The sequence below is a fragment of the Typopeltis vanoorti genome, chromosome 20 (assembly GCF_054136105.1).
Source record: "Typopeltis vanoorti isolate ZY-2024b chromosome 20, IOZ_Tvanoo_1.0, whole genome shotgun sequence".
NCBI classification, from domain to species: domain Eukaryota; kingdom Metazoa; phylum Arthropoda; class Arachnida; order Uropygi; family Thelyphonidae; genus Typopeltis; species Typopeltis vanoorti.
In genome coordinates this window covers 84443875-84470600 of record NC_143568.1, presented here as the reverse complement: position 1 = coordinate 84470600, position 26726 = coordinate 84443875, and the positions used below count along the sequence as shown (strand labels likewise).

General features: G+C 35.5%; 1 protein-coding gene across 2 annotated transcripts in view; it reads left to right on the top strand.

Annotated features, from left to right (window-relative positions):
• The window catches only part of Pex12 (peroxisomal biogenesis factor 12), a 103200-nt gene extending 77551 nt beyond the window's left edge, over positions 1-25649 (top strand). For both annotated transcript variants that reach the window (XM_090410471.1, XM_090410469.1), the window contains exons 5-7: positions 4061-4235; positions 13946-14025; positions 25368-25649. In XM_090410471.1, coding sequence (XP_090266597.1) covers positions 4061-4235; positions 13946-14025; positions 25368-25482 — 370 coding nt within the window. In that variant the 3' untranslated portion in view covers positions 25483-25649. The remainder of the gene's footprint in view (positions 1-4060; positions 4236-13945; positions 14026-25367) is intronic.
• The last annotated feature ends 1077 nt before the right edge of the window (positions 25650-26726 follow it).

The following is a 26726-nucleotide window of genomic DNA, read 5'->3' as shown; positions in this document are numbered from 1 at the left end:
CCTTTCACTATCCTGCGATACAACTTCAATTCTCCTTGGCTGCAGTTCATCAGCTATCGTCAATAATACCCCTCCCCCCATTTTATTCCCTCTTCCCTTCCTAAACACACTATAACCTACACATTCTATCCCACTAACTATATCTTCTTCCGTCTCACTAATGCCAATAACCTGTGGCCAGGAAGAGCCAATCAAGGCCAAAAATTCTTCCTTCTTGTTCCTAATACTCCTGGCATTAGTATACATGAAATGCAGTGATCCCTTAGTCCCACCCCTATATTGATACGTTATTCTAAATGACCCATTCCCATTTTTTGTCCTTAGTGCTGGCTCGGGTACATTATATACATTCTTACACTCATCTGTCTCACTGATGTCTGCATATCCATTCCCCCCCCCCTCCTTGGTGGTTCTAGTTTCCCTGGTTTTGCACATCCATAAGTCCTTTCGCCCTTCAAACTCATTCCACACATCCACGAATTCCACACCACACCGTCTGCATAACCTACGCATAATGTCATTTGCAATTATGGCCCTCCTCCTAAACTCCTCTCTGTCATACCTCTGTCATAATCAAGTGGGAAAACTTCCAACATGTACATGTAATAATAGCCTCCTGTGATGAATCTTTGGACTCATTGCAGGAAGCCCATATTAAACATTATTCACACATTAAATAATTCTCCTTAAACTTTCACTAATACAGCACTCGCAACTGACTGTGGCAACTCATTCCACTCACTCACTACTCTCTAAGAGAAAAGTCTCGTCCTCACATCCTTGCTAGCTATATTCTTACACAATTTCCAGGGATGATTTCTGTCCTTTATTTTGTTCATCCTAGAAAATTCCTTTAGTGACTTATATTTGTCATATCCAATCTTTTCCACCTGGCAATTAAATTTGTAACCCACAGACATTCAGTGTATTTTCATAAATAGCATTATAAACTTCATGACCAAATTTTATTTCATCAGATCCTTATAGAGATAATAAGCTCCTTATCTCTGCTTGTAAGCATGTTCTTCAATAACCAGCAATGTCATATTTACCTCTAGGCAGAGGAGCCTAGAGCATTAGGATAAAGGCCTTATAACTTTTAAGTCATAATTTTTTCACTTCATATATTTTTTTCATTATTTATTATTATTTTTCATAATTTTCATACTATAAATTTTGTACATCAGAACATGGGTGGCTGTGTAATATATAATTTTACACAGCAGTGTTACGTTATTTTCTCTTGCATGCAAATATACTTTTCCTTTATTTTTATTACAAATTTGAATGCTTTTTTCTTCCTTCCATATCAGCACGAAATGCACTTAGTATCAAGAACTGGCTAATCAACAAATTCATTATGTCACCACCTACTGGTGCCAAACAGTAGTTTTATAAGTAACTATACACCCAGTCACACTAATGTATTGCCATCTACTGTTTTATGTATAGTACGCCCACCATTTGTAGATCTCTGCTTGGCATTTTGCCAAGAATAGTCGATTCATGCCGAAGGGGAGAAAGAAATGAAGGATGTAAGAATTAGTTGCCAACATGCGAAATCACGTGCTTTCTTGTCTGTCGCTGTACTAGTAGTAGCTTGATTTTTGTTGTCGCTTTTTTGCATTATTTTTTTATTATTAATTTGTATGATGGATCCAGTACAGTCAACAAGTTCTGTTGTTAAATGTTTCAGTAACTCTTGCAATAGAATATTAAATAATGTGCTGACATGCTGCAAAAAAGAATCGTTAAAAGGCAGTCTCCTTGTTACCCTTTCTCAAGTCATAAAACATGCAAGTGCAATTGTGGGCATATCGGGGTCGACTGTTAACAGAATTCGTAGGGAATCAAAAGGGTGAAGGTAAGCCAAAATTTAAATCTCCTAAAAAAAAAAAAAAAAGCGCCAGAGAAAGAAAACCATCGAAACCGTAGCTTTGAATGATTTTGATGTAGATGTTATAAGAAGAACTATTCACGAATTTTACGTGGTCGAGAAAAGAGTGCCAACTGTTCCGAAATTGATTCCTGTGCTTAAAGAAAAAATTAATTTTCCTTGGGAAAGAGAAACTTGAAGGAAAATACTTCATGAAATCGGATTCTGTTTTAATGCTATTGAGTATGTTTGGGCAGAAGTGAAAAGTTTCATTCGCCATCACAATGTAACTGGGGATATTGACATGTTGAAACTTATTTAAGCTTTCAGAACAGGCGATTGAAAGTATTACAGTTCAAAACTGGGGAAAATATTGTTCTCATGTCACCTCATTAGAAAATATGTATTGGGACAGAGATGGAATTATTGAAGAATTATGCGAACCTTTGGTGATCAGTTTAAGTGAAAGTGATGGTGATTCGGACACCGATTCAGATGACTCTGAATTGGTGAGTCTTGAATCTTGTCTTGAGTCTTGAATCTGAATCAAATTCTTTTAATCTGAAGATTAAAAGAATTTGATAATGGTATTTTTTTCCAACCTTTTTTTTTGCATGAGTTTTTTAAAAGAGTCACAACAAGTCATAAATAATTAATCGGTTTAGGACATTAAAGTGTCTCAGTTCTCTCAACTGATTCTTCAACTGTAAGTTTAGAACAGTGCTTCCCAAACTGTGGGCTGCAGCCCCTTGGGGACCGTAGGTTTTTGTTGAGGGGGACCGTGAAATAATGAAACAAATTTAAAATGTTTTAAGACTAAGATTTTTTTTATCTTAAAAGAAACTTATTTAATTTTTATTATTTATTATTTCTTTTTTATATTTTAATGAAAAAACATCACACATTGGTGTGGGTTCACAAATTTTGCTTTCCGTGTATTTCGGCACTTAATGAATATTAGTAAATATATGCTTATTCATATAAGTTTCATTTCAAAGCAGGAATCTAAGAATTGTAGTTTCAAATATTTCACCTGATATTGACTTTTTTGTGTAGCAGTATTGAAACACATCCATCACATTAAATTGTAATTAAACTTCTTTTATGTTTTTAATTCTTTCCTCATTACTAATCATTTTACGTTTCATGTGCTTGTACTGCAAATGTACAATAACAATATATCTATTTATATAAAAATATGAGATAATGTGCCATGTCAAATGTGTATTTAAGATCCTAAAAATGTAATATTTGCATTTGATTTTTGCAATATTCGCTGTGTATATTTTGTACTGAATATAAATACAATAAATATTATAATAATATATGTATGTTACCATTTTTTTTCGAGGGGGGACGTGAAATATTTTGATGTTTGCAAAGGGGTCCCTGACATCCAGAAGTTTGGGAAGCACTGGTTTAGAATATCTAAGTTCATTTGAAAAAAATTTCTGTTTTTCTGTATAATTATTTTTATTTTATAGAAAACTTTCTTAAAAATAAATTTCTTAAAATTTTTGTTTTATGCTATACCTTTTTTTAATTTTGTTAATACTCTACGTACATTTTTACAACTGTTATACAAGCAAAATAGTTACACTTTAAAAACTACAATGTTCGTAAAAGAAAAGCTAAATTTTCCGACCTGTAATAATAAACAAACTCATCCCAGAAGACGGATTGATTACCCTATTATCGGAATAGATTCTCCTTTTTGGGACATGTGCAGAAGTGTCGAAAGGTCTCTAATCTGTGGATGAACTATACTGCCCTTTTTTTTTTTTTATTTTCATAATGATTTAGTCTTATGTTTTTGCTTTCACCAATAGCAATGGTAGAGGTAGAATAGTGAGAGTCTTTGCAAAATAAGTTTTTTGTATGTTTTTATAAAGTAAATTGCACACGTGCTTTAATAATACATGTAGTAGCTACTTTTGTTTGGAAAAGTATGGCCTCATACTTATTTCTAGCCTAAGGCCACATAAAATATAAATCTATTGATAACCACGTAATCTCATGAGCTTATTTTTGACCACTTTTGCAGTGTCCTCTGAACTTCAACTCCCTTTCAACCATCACTCCAAATCTCTAGGTTAAATAGTAAAAACATACTTTTTAAATAAAAGCAAAATTATAATAAAATACTAAAAGCAAACTTTTTTTTTTTTATTTGTATGATTCAAGGTGTTACCAGATTCCTTCATACATTATTTTGTCTGTTTTGAAGAGAATTCCAACCAGCATATCTACTGGTCTTTCTGTTGGAGCTTTTTTTTTACAGTTCCTGGATTGGTGGTACAGTAGGAATGATGCACCAGCTTCATTAGTTTCTCTTCCAGTACCACCACCACCTCCAAAAGTAGGTATATCTTATACCTGTATCTTTGGCATTTTTATGTTTCATATTCTTGTTTTATGTGCAACATTTATTATTATTATTCTGGTACAAGATAGATGATACAGTTTGCTCACAAGTATCAGAAATTCAACAATTTCCTCCCAGTTAGCTTTGACCCTTAAACATTCCTTTTACATATTTACCAGATGCTAGATGTTCAAATCGGTTAAATAGTAAAAGGAATGCTTAAGGTCAAAGCTAACTGGGAGGAAATCTCCACATAGCCTTTTAAGGAATGTGGAGGATTCTGACCTAATATCCTATTGTCACCTTCTCATGGTGCATTCTGTTAGGTATCTACCTGAATACTAAACAAACGAGGATGAGCTGGCAATTTGGGATTTAGCCAACCAAATTGTATTTACTAAAAGAAAGACACCAAAGACTTCAGTTCAGCAATGTAAAATTATATAGGCATAGTGGATACTAGATCCATCATTATTTCAAAGGCAAATTTTTGTAGAAACTATGAAAGTTTCGTAAGTTGACCTGAGAGCCTATGAGAATACAATCCTTGACATCCCCGAGTTGCCTTAGCTCGCACTACTTAAAAGACATTAGTGCCATCCAAGTGTCTATATATTTGCCTTTTATTAGTGCATTTGATAAAGGTTTCCTTTATCAAATATATGGATGCTTGGGTAGTGTTCATGTCTTTTAAATAGTGCAAGCTAAGGCAACTCGAGAATGTCGAGGATTGTATTCTCATATGCTCTCACGTCAACTTAGGAAACTTTCATAGTTTCTACAAACATTTGGCTTTAATATAGTGATGGATCCAGTATCCACTACCTATGTAACAAAATTGTATTTTTTTGGGCTTAAACCACAATGTGAAATGATGGTACAACATAACAGAATTTCATGCCAGGTTGGGCTTGTCCAGTTAAACAAGGCCCCCATTGTTTTCGTTTTCATCAGAGAACAATGGTGAACAGTGCAGTGGAGCAAATACTGGAACACATCCCAACTCAACATCAGCTCTGCTGATGTTGAGTTGGGATGTGTGGGATGTTGGGATGAGCTGATGATGTAAGGAGCTCAACATACTTAAGAGACAATCTAATGAATGGGCATTCAGGATCACCCCATCCAAAACCCAGCAAAGTTAAGATGTCATGACACGGATTCTCCACTGTGTTTGTTGTATGACAATGCATGATATCATGTGTCACAATTGGTGATGGAGATATTGGGCAGGTGGCAATGGGAAGTATTGGAACATCCTCCATATTCACCACATATGAGTCCTTGTGACTTCGACTTGTTCCCCAAAATAAAAGAACCTCTTAGAGGTTTGTGGTTTTGTGGATGTGCAAGAGGTTCTTCAGCAGTAGGTCACACTATCACTGATATCAACAGGCAAAACTCTGCTGGTGGTATTCAGCAGCTCCTACAAATTTGGAAACAGATGCAGAACATGGCAGATGTTGAAGGGATGTAACTGTATAAACTTGGTAAATAAACTATTTTACATTTTGTGCACATGTTGCCACTACTTTATTTACAACTCCAATATAATATTCCCCAAACATTAATTTTTATAAAATTGTATCCCTACCTTAAAAATGAGTTTTAAGAAAACTCATGTTAGAAGTTTAAAGGAGGGAAACAGCACTTGGAGAGGATTTAAAATATTTAATTCTTCCAATATTGCATCTCAGTTGCAAAGTTATCATAAAGGGACCACTATATGAAACTTGTAACACACACAAAGGTGACGCAGTTTTTCATCTATATGTTTCACTTAGTTTTGTGTTGCTGTGTGTGTGTTACAAATTCCATATTGTACTCCCTGATGATGTTTCTGTAACTGAGACAAAATGTTGGAAGAATTAAATATTATATTTAATCCTTAATGCTGTTTCACTGCATTAAACTTCTGACTTGAGTTTCTCCTAGCACTTAAGCCTTAACATATGTTGTACAAAAACTAATGCTAATTCAGTGCAGAATTAGCATTGCTTTGTTAAAATTTTATCTGCTATTTGAATAATGTTTGTCATAAGCAAGATCTGAAGAAGATCAGGTAATTGAATGGTAAAATCATCCTTACCTTTTAAATAATTTTATGATTTTACCTTTTAAATCATTCTTGCACCTTCATAGCATGAATTTGCAACCATACTGTGGCGATATTGTTCACTTACTGAATGATTGTTTTGTCAGAGTGTATCATCTAAGGCAAGATGATAGTAATGCATGAGATTGTAATAGTATGAGCAGTGCTCAACAAGTATCTTGCCCACTGCCTGGCAAGTAAATTTTGTCAGCTGTAGGGTTTGCATGATTTGTTGAGCTTTGGATATGAGAAGAGAGATAAATGAACTGGAGGTGTTCAGAAAATTTAAAATCTCAGTATTAATAAAGGAGTGAAAGATCTGTATATGCTATCATTAGAACATATTAATTGGCAGTATATTCATCTTAGAGCTGGCAGCATCCCAGTGGAGTGAAAGTAGTGCAAGATAGTTTTATTAATTAAAGGAATATCCAAGATAGATAATAGCAAATTATAAACTGGTCAGTATTTCTAGAATGGTGGTTAAGGTATTAGGAAAGTTTATTAAGGTTAGTCAAAAATTGTTAGATAACAATATATGATACTCTGTGGTGGAGGTGGGGGGGGGGGGTATAGCATGAGTTTGTGAATGGAAAGTAATTTGCTCACTTTCTGTAATAAAATTAGTTGAGTTTGTCAAGGAGAATGATTGACTGTTACCACAATATTTCTGGACTTTGCAAAGTTATTTGACAGGATATCAGCATCAGAAACTTTTGTTTCAAATTATGTAAAAGCCTTTCATGCTGTTAAGCTGATTATATGGATAAGGTATTGGTATCTGACAAACATGCATTAAAGAGGTAGCATATAATGGAGTAGTCTAGGAAAATACAGTAACCAGTGGCATATATGCATGTACATTACGTGGATCTCACCCAGTAAAAGCTTATTGTGCATTAGGGCTGTGGGAAGAAAGTTTCACATTAGGAACAGAATGTGAAACTTTTTCAAGCTTTCGCTAAGCATGGTCGTGGTATCTTTGTACCAGGTAATGAAATATCTCCTACCTAAAGACAAAATCCATGCCTGTAATTCAATCAATTTGAACCATGACTGTTGATTGGAGAGTTGAAATGCTATTCATTTAGTTAACAAAGCCAGTGAAACAAAACACAGCAATTCAGACACAAAGCCTTTGTGTGTGACACATAAATTTATACTTGGACTGTTGCTTTTAATTTGTATGGGAATGTGATATTCAGCTATTTGCTTTGGAAAGACAGTAAATGTCATGATGAAATTGTGCAGGAAGATCTTCTTTTCTTGACTTTGTTAGCAGCAGGAAGTTGTTTATTCAGGAGGTGACCCAAATCATCATGGTTGGTGTGATACTGAAGACAGTTCAAGCAAGAACCCTTCTTGGTTATAATCCCATCAATGACAGGATACTTTGTATTAGACTTAAGGCTCATCCTACCAATGTGTCAATCTTGATAGACCTGATGAAGAGAGTGAGGAATTCTATGAAAACTTAGATTGTTTTGGCTGCTTGCCAAAGAGAGAGATGTACTTCACATCTTAGGGAACTTTAATGTAAAAGTGGAAAAGAGTATGAGAGTTGGGCCTGAGTGTGGCATGTTTGGTCTGGATGAATGCAACACCTGTAGTGAAAGACTTTTGGAATATGCTAACAGGTTAGTTATTATCAATATCTACTTCCAGAAACACCCAGTCAAGGTTATGATACAGACAAGAAGTATGGCCCAATAAGATGACCAAGAGACCCATGGTTATCAGATTCAAGGTGGGATCTAATCAAAAGGTGGTGGTTGGAAAAACAAAGAGACACAGGGACTGAAGAATATAAGAGATTACATAGAGAAGTCAGAAGAGCCATCAGGCAGGATAAGGAAAAGTTTTATATTAATAAATGTGAAGAGATAGAATTCCAGATGAGAAGGCACAATTATAAAAGGTGTTTTATTTAGTTTGTGACCTAAAGCATAAGTTTAAGCCCAAATTGAACCTCCTCCACTCGGGCATGAGGTTGAAAGAGCAGTTGAAAGAAACAACTTAATAGCATTAAGGCCATGGATGCAGATGAAATCCCAGCAGAGTTAGTTAAGGCTACAAGAGATAGAGGGATAAGAGCGTTTCATAGATTGATTACATATAAGGATATGGGAGACAGGATCATGGCCTAGAGACTGGAAGAAGCTGGTTTTCATACCATTACATAAGAAGGGAGATATGACGGATTGCAAAACTATAGAACTATTAGCTTAATATCTCATGCAAGCAAGATTTTATTAAAGATCATTCTAAATAGGATTGAAGCCAAAGTTGAGGCAAGGATGCCTGAGGAACAAGCAAGTTTTAGGAAAGATAAAGGTACCACAGATCATATCCTTTCCCTTAGATCATTGAAAACAATAAAGAATGTAGACTCTGTATGGTAATGTGTTTCATATGCTACTCTAAAGCTTTTGACTGTTCAGCATGTGAAACTGTGGAAAGTAATGAAAAGAATGGATCTTTCTCAACACACTATCAGGCTGATAGCTAACTGGTACAGGGAGCATGGTAAGAACATGTGTTGGATTGGCTTTGGGTTGGAAAGGGAGTTAAGCAAGGGTGTCTGCTTTCTCCTCACTTGTTTAGTATCTATGCAGAGGACATCGTGTGTGTAACATTGGATAAGCTCAGGATAGGAATAGGATAGGTGGTAGATTGATCAGTAATCTGAGTATGCTGATGATACAGTACTCCTTCATAATGACAAGTTCTTCATAATGACAGCACAAATTCTTGACAAAGTTAATGAGATCAGTAAGAACACATGATTTCAACTCAATTCTAGCAAGACAAAGATTATGGTACTCAAAAGAAAAACAGACAATGAAGCTCCAGAGAAACAAGTGTGTATCTTAATGTAGAAAGAACTAAGGAAGTCAGCAAGTTTTGAGTACCTGGGATCCATTATTAATATGAAGAATTGCTGTTTAAAAGATGTCAGAAGAAGATTAGGAATGGCTAAAATAACAGGCAGAGACGTGTCTAAAACCTGGAAGGATGGATCTATCACCATGGGATCAAAGTCAAGGATTTTGGATGCAGCTGTTTTTCCAACAGCAACTTATGGATGGGAGACTTGTAACCTAAAAAAGTCTGATAGAAAAAGGATAGCTGCTACTGAGATGTGGTGTTATAGAATGTTGTTGAGGATATCATATACTGAAAGGCAGATAAATTGTGCTAGAAAGGATCAGTAGAACTTTAAGCCCCCTTAAGGAGATTGACAGAAGAGAGTTGAAATACTGTGGGCACAATGAAAGAATGGAACCGAGGCCCTCTCAGAACATTAATATAAGGTAAAGTTCCCGGAAAAGAGGAAGGGGTAAGACTGTCAACGAGATGGTGTGCCTGGAATGACTGATCTTCAAAGAGTTAAAGCCTCTGGAAAAGCATACAACAGAACCACATGGTGAGGACTGGTGTGGTGTATCACGAAGCATCTTAGTGACCATACGGCATCTGTTGATATCCGATGAGCAGAGGATGGTTGGCAGCAGTTGCTACTTCAGCATTGCCCATCTCCCCCTATCAGTGTATTGCGCAGCTGGGACTGCATTGTAAATTGATTAAGTTGGGATCTATCAGTTGGTGGACAGGGAGTTTGAAGCTTGGGAAAAAAATATTGTGAATGCACATAAAATAATACAATTAGAAACATATTGCTGAGTAGAGATAAGGAAGCTATCACATCTTTCTTAATAATGCTTTGATATGATCACATATAGATTGCTGTTGTCAGGTTTAGTCACTTGGAACTAATGGAGAAGATGTTGTTGTTGATATCTTCCTATGACTCCTCATTGGAAAATTTGATGCCGTTGCCATGTTAGTCACCTTGAAATTGGACCTTAAGAAATTTGGTCAAGAGCTTCAAGGGTCCGGGGGGAGCACAAGGAGGTGTGGTCAGACTTCTCCCCCCCCCAATTGGAGAAGATGGAGAAGATTCAGAGGTGAATAAACTAAAATGATAAAAGGTCTGTGAGATGTCTTCAGCATTTCATCATGAAAAGTGATTGAAGTTATTAAATTCCAAATTTCGTGTAATATGCTGAAAAGACTGGATATGATAGATCTATTAGTAACTCATAAAAGATTAAAATTTTGTATGATACATGCAGAAGTTTTTCAAAACATGGAAGAAACGGGAGAATAAATAGTCATCTCTGAAAATTGAGTAAGAGTATGGTATTATTAAAATCTATATTTTATTGTTAAATCTATAGTTATTAATTATGGTTCTTATTAATTAATTCTTGTTTGGCTGCGCCTTTGTAAAATTTTACATTTTCTCGTTTGAAACTTATCTTAACTTTTACTATACTTCCAACTTATCGTCAGTTACGTCACCTCTATCTTGTGGCCGCAAATAGTAAGGCTCACGTGTGCAAGACATCAAGAACAAAGAAATTGCCTTGGGCTGGAGCCAATCTCTTTGTCTGATTTACTGGTGTTTATTCTAAATTAAATTTTGGAAAATTTGTTTGATAGTCAGCTGCACCACCAAAATTCTAAGAGGAGTATCTCCCTTCGAAGAATAGAACACCCAGTATGACACAGCTCCTTCTTTTCCAACTTATCTCTATACCAAATTACATATATTTTTTACTCTGCAGTCGTGGCAATATCTACTTCAAGATACATAGGTTCAATTTTATGCATTTGACTTAGAGACCAGGCTAGTTATTTTGACAGGAAAACAATTTATTCATCACTAAGCAACAAATACACAAATGACACAAATTAATTTTGACTTAAATCTAATATGTACGCTATATCTAACAACTCAATATAAGTTATATGTTCATTTCCCACAATCATCTGAATCTTAGCAGGACTACTTGTCTAGAATTTTTTTTGTCCCCCCCCCTTAGCTTTACATATAATCAGATCGTCAACATATAAAGTTTCAGGTTTAAGGAATGACTACAACAATAAATATAAGTAGATTCACTATACAATTCTGCTAGACTTTCTCTTACATAGAGTAAATTAATTCAATTGTTAGCTCAAGGCTTAATGTCCTGCAACTCTAATTTTAAAACAATTCCATCAATTCAAACCACCATCACAATCTAAGATTCTTTCTGACTAAATAATGGAAAGCTCTTACTTTTCATGAAGTCTGGTCCTCTATAGCTGATTATCTCTTCTTGTTCCCGTTAGACCTCGTCACTGTACCTGAACATTCTTTTCAAAATTTCAAGACTTCCTTCTTGTTATCAGGAGACAATTTAATTCCTATGGCTTGGAAGTTTGGCATTTGGTTCCTCCTAATATGACGTGCTTTAGTTGCATCGTTCTTCTGACCTTTGCTTTGTGAATATAGGTCTCTGAATAGGATAACGATTCATCACCCACAATTCTAGTGAAGCTCAGCTGCCTTTAACGAGCATCGTACTTTCTTCTAAACTCCTTGGCTTACGGTGACCTTGATACTGTCATGAGTCCGGACTCTCTCATCAGAACTTCACATCACTTCCTGCCCCACGAACAGAAACTCCACTCTGGAACGTACGCGAACTCCCAGGAACAGACTAAACCAAACAAGTCCTTTCTCGACACAGCAAACTCCTATTTATATGGTTCCGATGGCCTTCGTTTTTCTTACGGCGTAATCCCCTGGGTACTCTGATGTTCTACACCTGTCACCCTCATCGATCGGTGCATTTAGACGGGAAACTCCCGTGTAATGTTGACCTTCGCATTTGCAGTGGCCTCAGGTCATGACTTAATCTGTCTGGAATTTTAGTTGACTAGAGGTATACTTAGACACAATTTACCTTATATGTAATTTCCCTTTCCTTTGTTCTTGCACAAAACTTTTGATATTAAAATATTCAATAATTCAAAAAAAAAAACATTATTTCCATTTCAATTAACACCAAGTTTTTCTATTAATACACAAGTATTTTAGTGGGACTTAGCATACTTGTAAAATCTGCATAAAAGGTATTCTATTACAAAAACTCCTTTTATTCAAGATTTTACAGTATGAACAAGGAGATGAGGGTTGTTTTTTTTTTTTGCTTGGATAGTAATGAACACATAAATGGGTTACCAGAGAGAATAGACATATGGATTAGAGTTGAGAGAGAGAATAGACATATGGATTAGTATAGGCCTCTTACATTAGTTGTTAGTTCAGTTGGTCAAATGCATAACACTTCCAGTCAGCAGGCTGTGGTTGGTTTGGATCCCATTTTGCAAACATCCTATGGATGTTTGCAAAATGGGATCCAAAAATAAATTTTATCAACCAGTTTATCCTGCTTACTTGGAAGCAAGGACTGAGAAAGAGGATAAAGTTCATGTTTCATTTCTAGAATGTGTTTCTAAATCCCTTGTGTTTCTAATTAGTCTGCCTGTGATACTAAATGTACGATCTTTGTGCTGCTTGCTTCTAATAAGCTGGTGTCCCCCTTTCTTCATGGATTTAGAAACTCTGAACCAGTAATATTATTATTACATGACACCTCCAAGGAGTCCAACGACTCATCGAGGGAGGGCACCAACTACAACGAACTGAAACTACTTTCATCATCTACACCAACACCATCTACCTCCGACCATCATCACCATTTATTTTCACAGATAATCACAAACACATCCACGCCCACAGCAGGATTCGAACCCGCAGCCTTTTGGCTGGAGAGCAGATACGCTAACCACTTGGCCAACCAGGCCAGCAAAATATTCCTCCAGTCGGAGACTAGACTAGACTAGACTCAAACTTCGTGCGATCAAGCACGTAGAGTTCAAACGCCACTTGTACTGAGCTACACAGGATTAGGTGATGAGCTACACAGGTATATAAACACGAAAGTTCCAAAAACATGTTATTACAACTCCAGTGCAAATTTTTTATTTATTTTACAAATGTCTTGTTTTATTTCTCCCCACAAAAATGTTCAGACGTTGTGGGGAGAAATAAAACATCTTGATATAGAAGGCAACTACGTAGTTGTCAGTCAACATGTTAATACATTTGTCTCTTTCACTTGGCTGTTCCTATATTCCCACTCTTAGCCATATTACTCCATTCCAAACATCAAATTTTCATGCTAAAAAAAAATTGAAAAAATTATACGAGAAGCTCTGTAGGAAGAGTGTGTTATAAGTGCTACCACTCTAATAGTGTTTAATGTTGTTACCACTGAGTTCTGCAGCATTCTTGTCAGGTCTAATTGTGTTACATCAACCTTGTCAACAGCATACTTTTCATAGCCAGAGAAAAATATCAACATGCTACTTAAATTTTATTTTTCTGAACTAAATAGTTTGAGTAGCCTGCAATTGTCAACTAATGTCATTTCTTCTATCGCTAAGGAATGAATTATTATTATTTTCAACTTAAGTTGTATGAGTTCTTCAACTGGATATCTTTCAAGTGAGGGCACAATGCTTTCTTAGTTGGTTATTATTTATAGGAGTTGTTTCATTTGAACATTTCATATGTAATGTATGCTAATAATGTTAAATGGTTCTAAGACACTTAGCCTATCAGTTCTCCATTAATATATATTTAGAATTTATTGACAAATCAAGGTAAACGAATAGTAATAATTTTCAATAGAAAAACTTTTGATTTTAGTGGCCTGTAGATGTTCACCGTAATATATGTCCCATATGTCACAAAGAAAGGACAAATGATACAGTTCTATCAACAAGTGGGTAAGTAGTTTCATAAATTTTTGAAGCAGTTTCATAAAATTCTAAAGTTATTAAGAATTAAATGGTGAGGCAGATTTTTGCATGCATAATTCATTTGAGAATCACACACACACATATATAACTTGCCTAGTAAGGACCTCTTTCACTCCCCTCCCACCTTTAACTAAACCAAGTGGCTGACAAGTAAGTTGCACCTGCAATTTTGCACTTGATCAATCAGTTCTGAAGTGCTAATACTAAATATGTGCCAAAACTTCTTAGAGAAACATGGATTCATATTTTCAGGATGTCTGACATCCGTCAGACATCCTGAAAATATGAATAACAGTTTAATCCGTGTAAAAATCATGATTTATTGGCTAGAGAGAAAGCTAACAGTAAAACAACATTCAAAAGATGTGTAAAATTTACAACCGGAGTCTTAACATTAGAATTCAAAATTTTAAATGACAAATAATAAACATTATTATTTGAGTTTTTCAAAGGAAAAACTTTGCTTATGCTTTGTGTAGCCATTGAGTCTGTTCATTTTTGTTTTGTATTTGATCACTTCAATATTGAAACTTGAGCTTTTTTTCTTGGTATTATTCATTGACCAGATATTTGTAAATGATATGCATGAATTGTCAACTAGTTTCACCAACTATTCTGTCTGGCTTCTTCAGGACAAGTATAACGGTACAAACTAACATTTGCTAGTAAAAAATAAGAATGTGGTGTATCAGTCATTGTTTATTGATCGTGTTATATAGTTTTTAGTGAAATGAAATTCTGGTAAGCTGAGTGAACTTATTAGGCTTTTTCAGATGTCTTCAGAATCATTCCTTGATTTCTGTTTAGATTTTCTCCAGAGCAGAATACAACCGTCGCTTCTTTGAAGTTTCTACATCGAAATTTTTTTTCTATATAAGACATGGAGTTGTTATCTATATAAGTGATGGGCTAATCCTGAAGTATATGTTCCGTTGTTGTCCACATACCCTACATGTTCTTTTTTCGAATTTCCAGGCTGCTTGATGTTTGCACTATGTAATTTAATCCACAGGAATGGGATGTTGTATACACCGACGCATTTCAAGAAGGCATTAATGTCCTTTGGAGATCTTAAAATGTGGCATATTGTCTTGACAGGTTTGAGAGCAACTCTGACGGAAGACTTAAGGAGTTTGGCTATTTTTGTTGACACAGCCTGCATGAGGGATGATGATGGACGATGTATATTGCATGACTGGAGGTTGCTGCTGTGGAGGGTTTCTATGAAGAATCTTTTTGATTATATTTCTTGGGTAACCGTTGACTAGGGTTTGAGATATGAGAGTGAGTTCATCAAGGAGATCCTTTTCTTCTGAGATAATATTGGTCACTCTATTTTTAAGCATATGTATTATGCGGAGTTTTGTGCAATATGGTGAGATGATTTGAAGTGCAGGTAATGTCCAGTGTCTGCTGGTTTGCGATAGATTATGAGCTGGATTTGTCCATTCTCTTGTTTCTTTGTTACCGTATCTAGAAAAGGCAATTGGCTATTCTTTTCACGCTCTAATCTGAACTGTATTTTTTGGTGGAAGGAATATATTTTTGTAAGGAAATCAAATAAGGTAGATTCTGTGCCTCTCCAAATTATGAAAACATCATCTATATATATCCATCAAACCAACGGCTTTGGATTTAATTTGGAAAGGATGTCAGCTTCTAGTTTTTCCATGAACAGATCAGCACAGGGAGGTGATAAGGGACTGCCCATGGCTAAGCCATCACGTTGTTCATAAATTGTGTCATTCACTTTGAAATAATTCGATTTGAGACAATGGCAAAAAAGCTGAGCTGTGTCGTGTGGATAGAGATTGTCTAGGATCTTGATCACTTCTTCAACAAAAATTAAAAGTCATCTCCATCTTAAAAACAGACATACTCACAAGCTTAGACATGGTTTCATTATTTACCAACGTACCTGTTGAAGTTATCAAGATCCTAGATTTATTTATTAAAAATTTATTCATTAAAACTCTTGGTGAAACTTTGCAGAATTTCTTATTTGCATACCTTCTTATAATAATTCTACATTCATATATTAAAAAAATTATAAACAATAATTAGTGACACTTTATTGTAACCACTACCCAAAAATTTTTATGATGATGTACAGCCTGAGTTACAGAAAATTGTACTGCAAAGCAGTATTTCATTCATCTTCATGAAAATATTATTAAATTGGAATTATTTTGTGATATCTTTATTTGGTTCCATTATACTTTGCCTGATGTCAGCTGATTGAACAGTTTGTCCAGAATAGGACAGATGATAGAAGCAATGCACCTGGTAGATGCCATGTAAAATACGACTGTTTTTTAACCAGCTTGAAAGTATGTATATTTGTGTGTTTTTTTTTTTATGGGTCCTTTGCTCACAAAAGGCTGTAAAATTATAGTATGTTAGTACTGAGGACTTTTTTTTGTGTGTGTGTAATCTGGAAACTCTGCTCCAGAGACCAAACATGGAATTTTTCTAAGCTACTTCAAGCCTCCTGTAAATAAGTAGGGTAATGAAATTCATTTCACACTTAAAGACAACCCCAGACATTCATGATTCAAATCTGAAGTCTATTGTTTGGAAAGCAAGTATGTTAACCAGACCAGTGCATCATATTCATAAACATCTGACTGAGGTTTATTCAATCAGATGTCAACTAATCAACTTTGAAATTTCTTTGGCCACTCTGAGTCTTTCATATATATATATATATATATATATATATATATATATATAACCATTGTTTTTATGTGGTAGTGGGAGGTGGGGGGTCTTTGCTTATATGATACTGAAATTATTTCTTTTGGTATACACTAGTGGCCAAAATTGTGGAAACCTTTTGGAAAAAGTGTATTTTTGAGGTTTGATGGCTCATAATACCACTTTTTTCGTGTAATACCATAAAATTATATATCGATGGAAAGATAAGTTAATCAAGAATTTAATGCAACAAAGTTTGTCCAATTATCTGTATTCTATGAAAAGGTATAGCCAAATAACCTGAAAAAAGAAGCACAACTTGCTTAGGTTGATATGAAGCAGCTTTCCTTCATTTGAATGTAGCCACTGAGCATGAGTGTTTAGAGAGCCAATCAGGTGTCGTCTTGTTTTGGCAATAAGCCAATAAGGTTGCAGTAGGATTCAGCTATTGATCTCATGTATTGGAGCTAAGAGGAGGACATTTGTTAGTGTTATGTGATTGCTATCGAGTTGGTTGGTTTTTTTGTGTTCTTTCATTTAGTGAGCTTGTAAAATGTAATAAAATTAAAGAAATGGTTCAAAGAGTTGACTGGTCACTCAGAAAGTGATGTAAAATAGTACTATTAAGTGAACAAGGCTACAGTTATGAAGAAATTAGAAGAAAAATTGGTGGAAACTTAACCAAAGGTGGCATTTCTAAATTTTTGAAGAGGTATAAGGAGGCTCAGTCACTACAAAACCAGACTGGTAAAGGCAGGAAAAGTGCACAACAGCAAGTGATGATAGAAGAATTGAGAGACTGTGCCTACGTGACAGAAGAAAATCATCTGGGTGTATACAAGATGAAATGGCGCAATACAATGTGAAGTTGAATGCAAGGACTGTTTAGCGCAGTGCAGGAATTTGGTCTAAATGCTAGAATTCCATGAAAAAAGCCATTTTTATCTCTCAAACAAAGGTTGAAAAGATTATACTGGGCTTAAACCCATGTTAACTGGACAGCAGAACAATGGGACAGTGTTATTTGGAGTGATGAGACCAAAATCTCCCTGTTTGGTAGTGATGGCATAAAATACGCAAGGAGAAGAATTGGAGAAGATTTGCATCCTGATTGCATTACACCTACTGTGAAACATCCACTTAGTGTTATGATCTGGGGTTGTATGACATCAAAAGGTGTGGGCAGAATTTGCATGATTAATGGGAATATAAATGCTCAAAAATACATAAATGAAATACTTGAGCCCAAACTGAAGCCTTCCGCACGTGATATTTTCCAAGATAATGAAGCATTTATATTTCAACAGGATTCAGCTCCATGTCATGTTGCTGCTGTGTGCAAAAAGTGGTTTCAGGATAATCATATTCCACTGCTGGAATGGCCTGGGAATAGCCCAGACCTTAACCCAATCGAAAATATATGGAGCCGGCTAAAGAAACTTGTTAGTCAGAAGCAACCCACCAATAATGCCCAATTAATAGAAGCAATAACTCAATCTTGGTTTCACATTATAACAGCTGCAGAACTAAAAAACTTGGTTCACTTCATGGGAAGGCATTGTAAGGCCGTAATTAACGCTAAAGGTTACCCAACTAAGTATTAACTCACATTGTGAGAGTTTTTGTATATCTCATTTTTTCTATGTGTTTCATTTTTTATTCTTTATAACTGCTGTTCTAATAAAAAATCCTTCATAAAAGTTATTGCATTACATTCTCGATTAAATTATCTTTCTATTGATATATAATTTTGGTGTATTACTCCAAGAAAAAAAGTGGTGTTATGAGCCATCAAACCTCAGAAATACTTTTTCCAAAAGGTTTCCACAAATTTGGCCACTAGTGTATACTATCATTATTTACAAACTGCTCCAAGAAACTCTTCATTTTCTATGATATTTCCCTGAAGAATTATTCTTGACTTATATAATTTCACTATCAGTTCTGATTATTTCACTTTGAAAAACAAATTGTACAGACATTCAGAAGAAACTGCAATGGGTAGTATAACTCTAGCAGCCTGCTTCCAGACATTTGAAAAGTCAATTTTTCAATATTATATATTTGCAGTGTGATTGCTCTCTGAGACTAAATTATTGCAGTATTTTGACACAACTCGGTGCATAATTTCATTAAGTTCGCTGTTGAATGACAAAACAACCATCTTTGTTTCCCTGACACATAACATGTACTCCTACTGAAACCATTCTTTTTTTTTTTTTTTTTTTTTTGCTGGAAACCTGCTCTTATAGGTTAGTTCACACAGTTGTCCTCATATCAATCATAGAAGGTAGGCATTTTCAGTATGCTGGTATACCAAACTCGTGCCGTTTTCTGTAGAGTTCAGTCTGTAGATTGAATTGCAGCTAACATTCAGTAAATCTTGAATAATCTTTTAACATGTGCATAGTCTAGTTGAGAGTGTTGAAATTTAAGCTGTACTTGACAAATTATGTTCTTGTTTTTACCCTTTATCTTCACATCTAGGATACTTACATACAGTCCTTTTTTTCTCGAAAAAAAAGGTGCTAGCACTCACCATGAAGATGTTATTACAGCAACTTCCACACTTTTAACATATCCTCCGATATACCCTTGTCGTCTCTAGATCACTTCTTGCTTTTGGTATCAACTGCAGAATGACGACCTCGGAGCAGCCATGAGTCCTCTCACTCAGTTCAACCCTAGCAAACATATTTGCTAGGGTTGAACTTAGTGAGAGGAGGTCCTACTATCCTGATGAACATCAGTACAGAAGTTTTCCATACAAGCAGAGGTGACCTAGATGAAGTTACTATAAGATTCATCTGAAAGAAACCCCCTTCACATTCACTGGAAGATATTGCAGTATGTCTGGGACTTTATTTTCTTGAAGATATTCACGGAAGCCATGAACTGCTTCTCTTTCATTTAAGTGAAATTTGCGTGCTAACTTTTTAATTTCAGCTTCACCAAATGTCAGATACTTCTCAGGATTTTCTGGCCAATACTTGAAATCTGAAATCTTAGCACATTCAGGCAAATCAGCATCATCTCCTTCAAGCAGATGCTTTCCAACAGCTTCTTTCAGACTTTTATAGAAAACAGATGAACTTATTGCAGGACAACAAGTTTTTGTGGAGCTCAATCCCTTTGAACTTCATGTTCTTCTGACTTTGAAGAGAAATACTGTAGTATGGACCAGGATTTTCAATTCTTTCTTCAAAAAGTTGAACTGTATTCTTTATCTTCCTGTCTGCTTTGTACAAGTCAGTATTTCTCTCTTATAAATCTAGACTTAGTGAACTAAGTTCTTGGAGAGCATCACACATTAGGCTCAAATCAAGAACAAACTCGCATGACATTATTTTTCTTAAAAGGCCCTCATAAAGAAAGCGATCTGTTTTGCTTCTTCTGCTGTCTTCTTTTGCCTCCAGAAAGTCATGGATGAGGGTTCAAAGTCTTGCCACACTGCAGAAACAGTGCAAAAGCTAGATGCAACCCAGCAAGTGCTTAAAATTCTGCCAATTTTAAGAAGTTGAAGTTCTAGAGGTGCTGTACATTCCTGTAGTTCCCTGGCATTCTTAGGTGAAGCATGATAAGTCACATAAAGTTTGTCCATGAAACTCTTAAAGCGATTCACTCCTGCCACATTGTTCGCTGTATCACTAACAAACATTTCAAGGCGATGGCTAGCACAATGCCAGAAAATAACACTAGGAAACTTCTCTTGCATTAGCCTCCTTACACTATTATGCACACCACACAACACGGCTGCACCATCACAAGTTGCAGACAATGAATACTCCTTTAAGTAACCTTCAGATAATTCTAAACACTCAAGATGACTAATTAAAGATTTTAGAATTCCTCTAGCAGTTAAATCTGATAATTCAATCAAATCTAGGAAAAGACTCACAGGAGCCGAAAGTTCAGGAAGAACTACACAAACAATAACAATCAATGTTGTTGTTGTGTTACTCACAGTTGTCGATTCATGAATGAGTAATGATATTTTGTTCTTGGAGTTCACTATATTGTCTATTAATGTTTTTCTCATTTCATTTGCGATATGGGCTCACAATGTTAATGCAAGCATTTGCAGAATGAAGAATATCCCATGTCTAGGCCATTAAGTTCCTGTAAATTTATTTCATCTTCAAAGTTGTTAAATGATTGATTTCTCCTCGCAACTTTGTAAGAGGTTTGAAACACTTTTACTGTTACGTCTTTATTATGAGACAAAGTATTTAGGAAAACTTTCTCTAATGTTTCATTTTTTGCTTCAGATTTTATTTTTTTGGCACGCATTGTGCGCTACACTCTCCTTATGATTGTAAATCTTTTTTCTTAATGACATTAACTGTTGTTTGGAGATTCTCCAAAATGACTGATTTTACCATTTGCCCACGCCACTGAAATTTTCGTTCCCATGTATTTATTGATGGCAAGACTTCCAACATCACGACACATTTTTTTTTTCTTGACATACAGCCACTAAAATTCCAACATTTGGGCCAATCATTATCAGAATCTGCTTCTTTTGACCACCTGTTTTATCTTCAGTCTTGGTTTCGTGATCCTCTTCACCAAGTGTATTTTCAGTGCTAGTTTTCTGTTTTACAGGATCACAAGTAGATTCAACAATTTCTGCTTCTTCATCCTTCCTTTTTTTACTAATTGGCATAAAGATTGGCATACTTATTTTACTCATTTTGAACAATGATTGCACTGATTTAACTTAGATTAATTCAAAGCTTACGTGAACACCTGCCTGTTGCAGAGTGAATATAGAACTGATAAACTGATTTGAGAACTCAACACTACAGGACATAGGATACACCGGGGTGTAAGGTTGATCACCTTATCCTGTGAACGGTTTGAGGTCTGATGATTAATAAACCCTCGACACCGCAAGGTAAAAGAGGGTAAAAGGAAGATGAGATGAAACTGATATTGGAAGCAATCGGAAGTGAACACAATTTCCTGTTTCCGGTTGCGTACCAATCTATGAAACAGGAAAGCAGGGTATCAACTTATGAGTAATCAAAACTGAAAATTCAATTCGTGAACACAGTACCACCTACTGGAATATTTATAATACATTTTGTTGTCAATAAATCAAAAATTTTTAAAACCTTAAGAAAAAAGGTGCCGGTACTGCGTACTGTTGCGTACCGCCAGAAAAAAAGTACTGCTTACATTTATCAGTGCAAAGATATACTACATAATCTTTTTATTCTAGAGTGAATAAATTTACATTATGCAACATTAAACCGACAACCATTATCCTTTGCCTACACTGGCAGTTTATTTAAATAATCTTGCAGGAACTCTACGCCGTCTTTTATTATTGCCTCACTATTTTTGCATCATCAACAAATAACTAAATATCTCTCCTCAAATCATTCGCTGTATCATTGATATTCAAATTAAACAACAATGGCTCTAATACAGAGTCTTCTTTTTCCAGAATCTAATCCATCATATACTACTCTGTGCTGCCTGTCTCTTCCCCAATCCATGCCACAAGCTTCATATCTCTTCTCATTTGCTCCATTCCATGTGCAACATTCTGTCAAATGTTTTTGCAAAATTGTGCTGTATCATGGTATAGCCATTTCCCTTATCCAACTTATCACTTTATTAATAAAATGTGAGTAAATTACTAAGGTAGGTCCTACATTTCACAAGCCATGATGCTCAGGAGAAAATTCACTGAAGATAATTTACTGAATGACAGTTCATTGAAAAAACAATTAATCAAACAGTTATTGAAAAAGCACTTCATCAAAACTACAAATCATAGAATGAACACTTCACAGAATAATGCATTATAAGGAGGAACGAGTCAACTTCAGTTTATATTGGATGCTGTTATTTGATGTCGGCACTGCTTTATCATGTTTAGTCAATATTCTCACTATCTTCTTTCTCACACTTTTCTGCTTAAATTTCTAATATTAACCTCAGATCTCTTGTTAACCAATTCACAGTACTTATCAGTTCATTCATACCCATTATCACTATCATCTCATCCACATTTCCACCTTAAATTGCTAAGGTCACACTATCATTACTTCAGACAAGCAGTCCTCCAACATTCAATTTTGCACTCCATGAATCATTGAATCTGTACATCATACATTGATCCATTCATTCCTTACTCATCTACATCTCTCTTTCTCCCACAACTCCCTCCTTGCTCTCTCACTTCTCTGCTTTCTCTTATCTCCCTGTCCATTGCTGTTGCATTATCTCAACTTCCTCACAATTCTTCTCTTTATGAGGTTTTCCTATTCTCTCTTTTTCCATCATTATGTTAATGCTCTCTCTCTCTCTTTCTCTCTCATGCCTACTGTTGTTTGTCTGACATCAGTTATCCTTTTCCAGATCTATCTCTGACTTAATGTTTATCATTTCACTTTCTCTCTCTCACTCAGCATTCTGTTCTCATTCAGCGGTTACCTACAACACAGTCATCGCCATCCTCCAAGTCTGCAACACTCCCTAGTGTTATATACATCTTGAGATTACATTCATCTTCATCCATCTATTCACTGGACATCATCAGATGTCGTATGGTCATTCTGATGCTTGGTAATATGCCACACTAGTCCTCACCAGGTGGTTCTGTTGTATGCTTTTCTGGAGGCTTCAACTCTCTAAGATCAGTCACTCCAGGCACACCATTCACCATCTCATTGATGGTCTATCCTTTCCTCTTTTTCCAGGAACTTGACCTTCTATTACTGTTCTGAGAAGTCATCCTTTCAGTATGTCCCAAGGATTTCAACTTTCTTCTGTCAATCTCCTTAAGGAGCCTTAAAGTTTTACCGATCCTTTCTAGTACCATCTGTTTGCCTTTCAGTATATAATATCTTCAACAGTTTTCTGTACCACCAAATCTCAGTAGCAGCTATCCTTTTCCTGTCACACTTCTTTAGGTTCAAAGTGTCACATCCATAAGTTGCTGTTAGAAAAACAGCTGCATCTAAATCCTCTATTTCGTTTCCATGGTGATAGATCCATCCTTCCAGATTTTAGACAAATCTTTGACTGTTATTTTAGCCATTCCTAATCTTCTTCTGACATCTTCTAAACAGAAATTCTTCACTCCATTAAGGTACACTTGTTCCTCTGGAGCTTCACTGTCTGTATTTCCTTTGAGAACCATAATCTTTGTCTTGCTAGGATTGAGCTGAAGTCATGTGTTCTTACTGATCTCATTAACTTTGTCAAGAATTTGTGTTAGTTCTCATTGTCATTACAGAGGAGCACTGTATCATCAGCATACTTCAGATTACTGATCACTCTACCACCATTCTAATTCCTGTCTTAAATTCATCCAGTGCTACACATATGATGTTCTCAGCATAGATACTAACAGGTGAGGAGGAAGTAGGTATCCTTGCCAAACTCGCTTTCTAGTCTGAAGCCAATCACTTAATCCAACACCTTTTCTTACAGTTGCTTGTTGCTCACTGTATAAGTTAGCTATCAACCTGATAATGTATTGAGGAAAAACAAATTACCATTGGGAGTCTAAATTCTTTATACTTTTCGATGATCAACAGTCCAAAGAATCTGATCTCTGGTATCATTTAGCCTGCTTTAGCCTCAGTCCTATTTAGAATGATCCTTAATAAAATCTTGCTTGCATGAGAGATTAAAGTAGTTCTATAGTTCTTGCAATCCTTCATATCTCCATGTGTAGTGGTATGTAAACTGACTTCTTCCAGTCTCTACACTATGATCCTGTCTCCATTATCCTTGTAATCAATCTATAAAACAGTCTTATCTCTACATCCCCTGTGGCCTTAATTCTGCTATGATTCCATCTGCACCTGGGGGCTTATTGTTGTTGTTGTTAAGGCATTTAACTGTTCTTTCAACCATCACACCTAAGTAGAGGATTCTCCAAATCAAAATTTTCCAGGTGAGAGGGGCTCATTTAAATTTTCTTTATCTTCTCATCTTCCTTATCTTCATTCATGCTACGTGTGTTTCTACCATCATCTCTGACACACTACTGCTTCTTCTGAAAATAGGGATGCCACCCATATCTTCCCATTGTCTATTTTATGCAGACATGCATAAAATATAGACCCTGTCTCTTACTAGCCACATTCTTAATAACTGGGTTGCCAACATGCTGCAAGCACAACATGCTACAAAATCATGTAGGATGATAGCAGTATGTAGACCTTAAATGGTGGTGAATTGGCTGATAACTTATCAGCTGACTGACTTACAGCAGCCACCATTATTGAAAGAGACACAGTACAGTGTACACAATTGAGATATACTAAAATAAAGTACTTTAAACTGTAAAAAAAATTTCAAAATATACACCCTCCACATTCAGTCAGACCAACCTAGGCAAGACTTGCTCGAAATTTAAAATAAATATCCTATTTATTAGTAACAAAACTTATCTTTTTTTACTTTCACCTTGCTGTCATTTGCTATATAGCATTACACTCAGAATTGTTTTTATTTCAATAGGGAGAAATATTAAGATATGGTTAAGATGCAGGGAATGATGTACGTAATTAGGTTTCAGAATTAAGAATTAATGTATATAGTTTTGATATATAATATAATATAATTTTATTTCAATTTTTTTCCAGGTTTGTATTTTGCTATCCTTGCATCTTTTCTTATGTACAGAATCACAAGAAATGCCCAGTAACCAGTTATCCATCTTCTAGTGATCACTTAATTAAACTTCACATTCCAGCATGATTTGAGAACCTCTTAACTATAAATCTTAAAATTAGAGAACTAAATAACTCCACTATTAAGTTGATTGTTTGATTTTGCAGCTCTGGTTAGACATCTGAATAGCATATATTTGTTTACTACAATTATGCGTTATTTTGGTGTTGGCAATAAATGTTATTTCTGTTTTACTCAAGTGTATTCAAACAATTTATGCATGAAATAATTTTGCAAGTGCTTTTTTGGTATTATTGAAAACAGTATGTATGTTATCTAAGTTATCAAAATCCCTTCTCCTTTTCTTTACACTCAAAGTTTTTGATTACTTCCTATTTCCTTTTATGTGACTCACCCACAAAAGGTATTTGTAAAACTGCATACCAGTGGCAGGATTCAAACCTACAGTTTGGAGAGTGGGTGCACTTACACTTGGCACTTTCTGTGAGATAATAAGAAAGTGGAGTACTGTCTTTTTTTTTTATATTCATTTGTTGTGTCATTTGTTTAGACTTGGAGTGTAACTAATAACAGTAGATTAAGAAAGAAAATCAGTTTCTTTCTTTATCCTTATCTGGGGAAAAGTGAACTTGTCCCTAGAATCACGCAGCTTTTAGAGGTAAACTGTACACTCAATTACACATACAGGCCACTGAATTAGGAATGTTAATGCAGATGTACGTAAGCGTCACTATGCAGTGTACATACAAAATACTTGGTCACATGCGTCCCGACAGTTTCTAGGCAACTATTTAAGAATGCTGCTAGTCAGCAATCATAAGTAGTGTGGATCACAATGGGAAAGTATCTTGTGGAGTTTGATAAAGGGCTTATTGTGGGTGCCCGTCTGAATGGATCCACGATTTCTGATGTTTAATCAGTAGAAAAAACTCACAGTTATGACTCTTAGTCCTAAGACAGTCTGCAGGAATGAGATCATTATCATCTGAGAAAGTTTGTATGGACAATTTCCTGTGTGCAGCAGTTGACTGAAGCATTTAATGAAGGCTGTTCCTGATCCATATCTCACTAAACTATACACAGGAATTGAAGAGAATCTGCATTGACATTTGCTGCTTATTCAGAACCCACTGAGTTCTGCAAAGAACCAAAAAGTTCATCTAAAGTGGTGTCAGGAATCCTTGACTGGACACTGAAAGACTGGAAAAAAAAAGTCGTGGTCCGATGAGTCATGGTATACCTTGTTCTATAGCGACGGTAGGTAGAGTGTGGTGGGTGCCTCATGAAGCAATGAACCCAGCTTGCCTTGT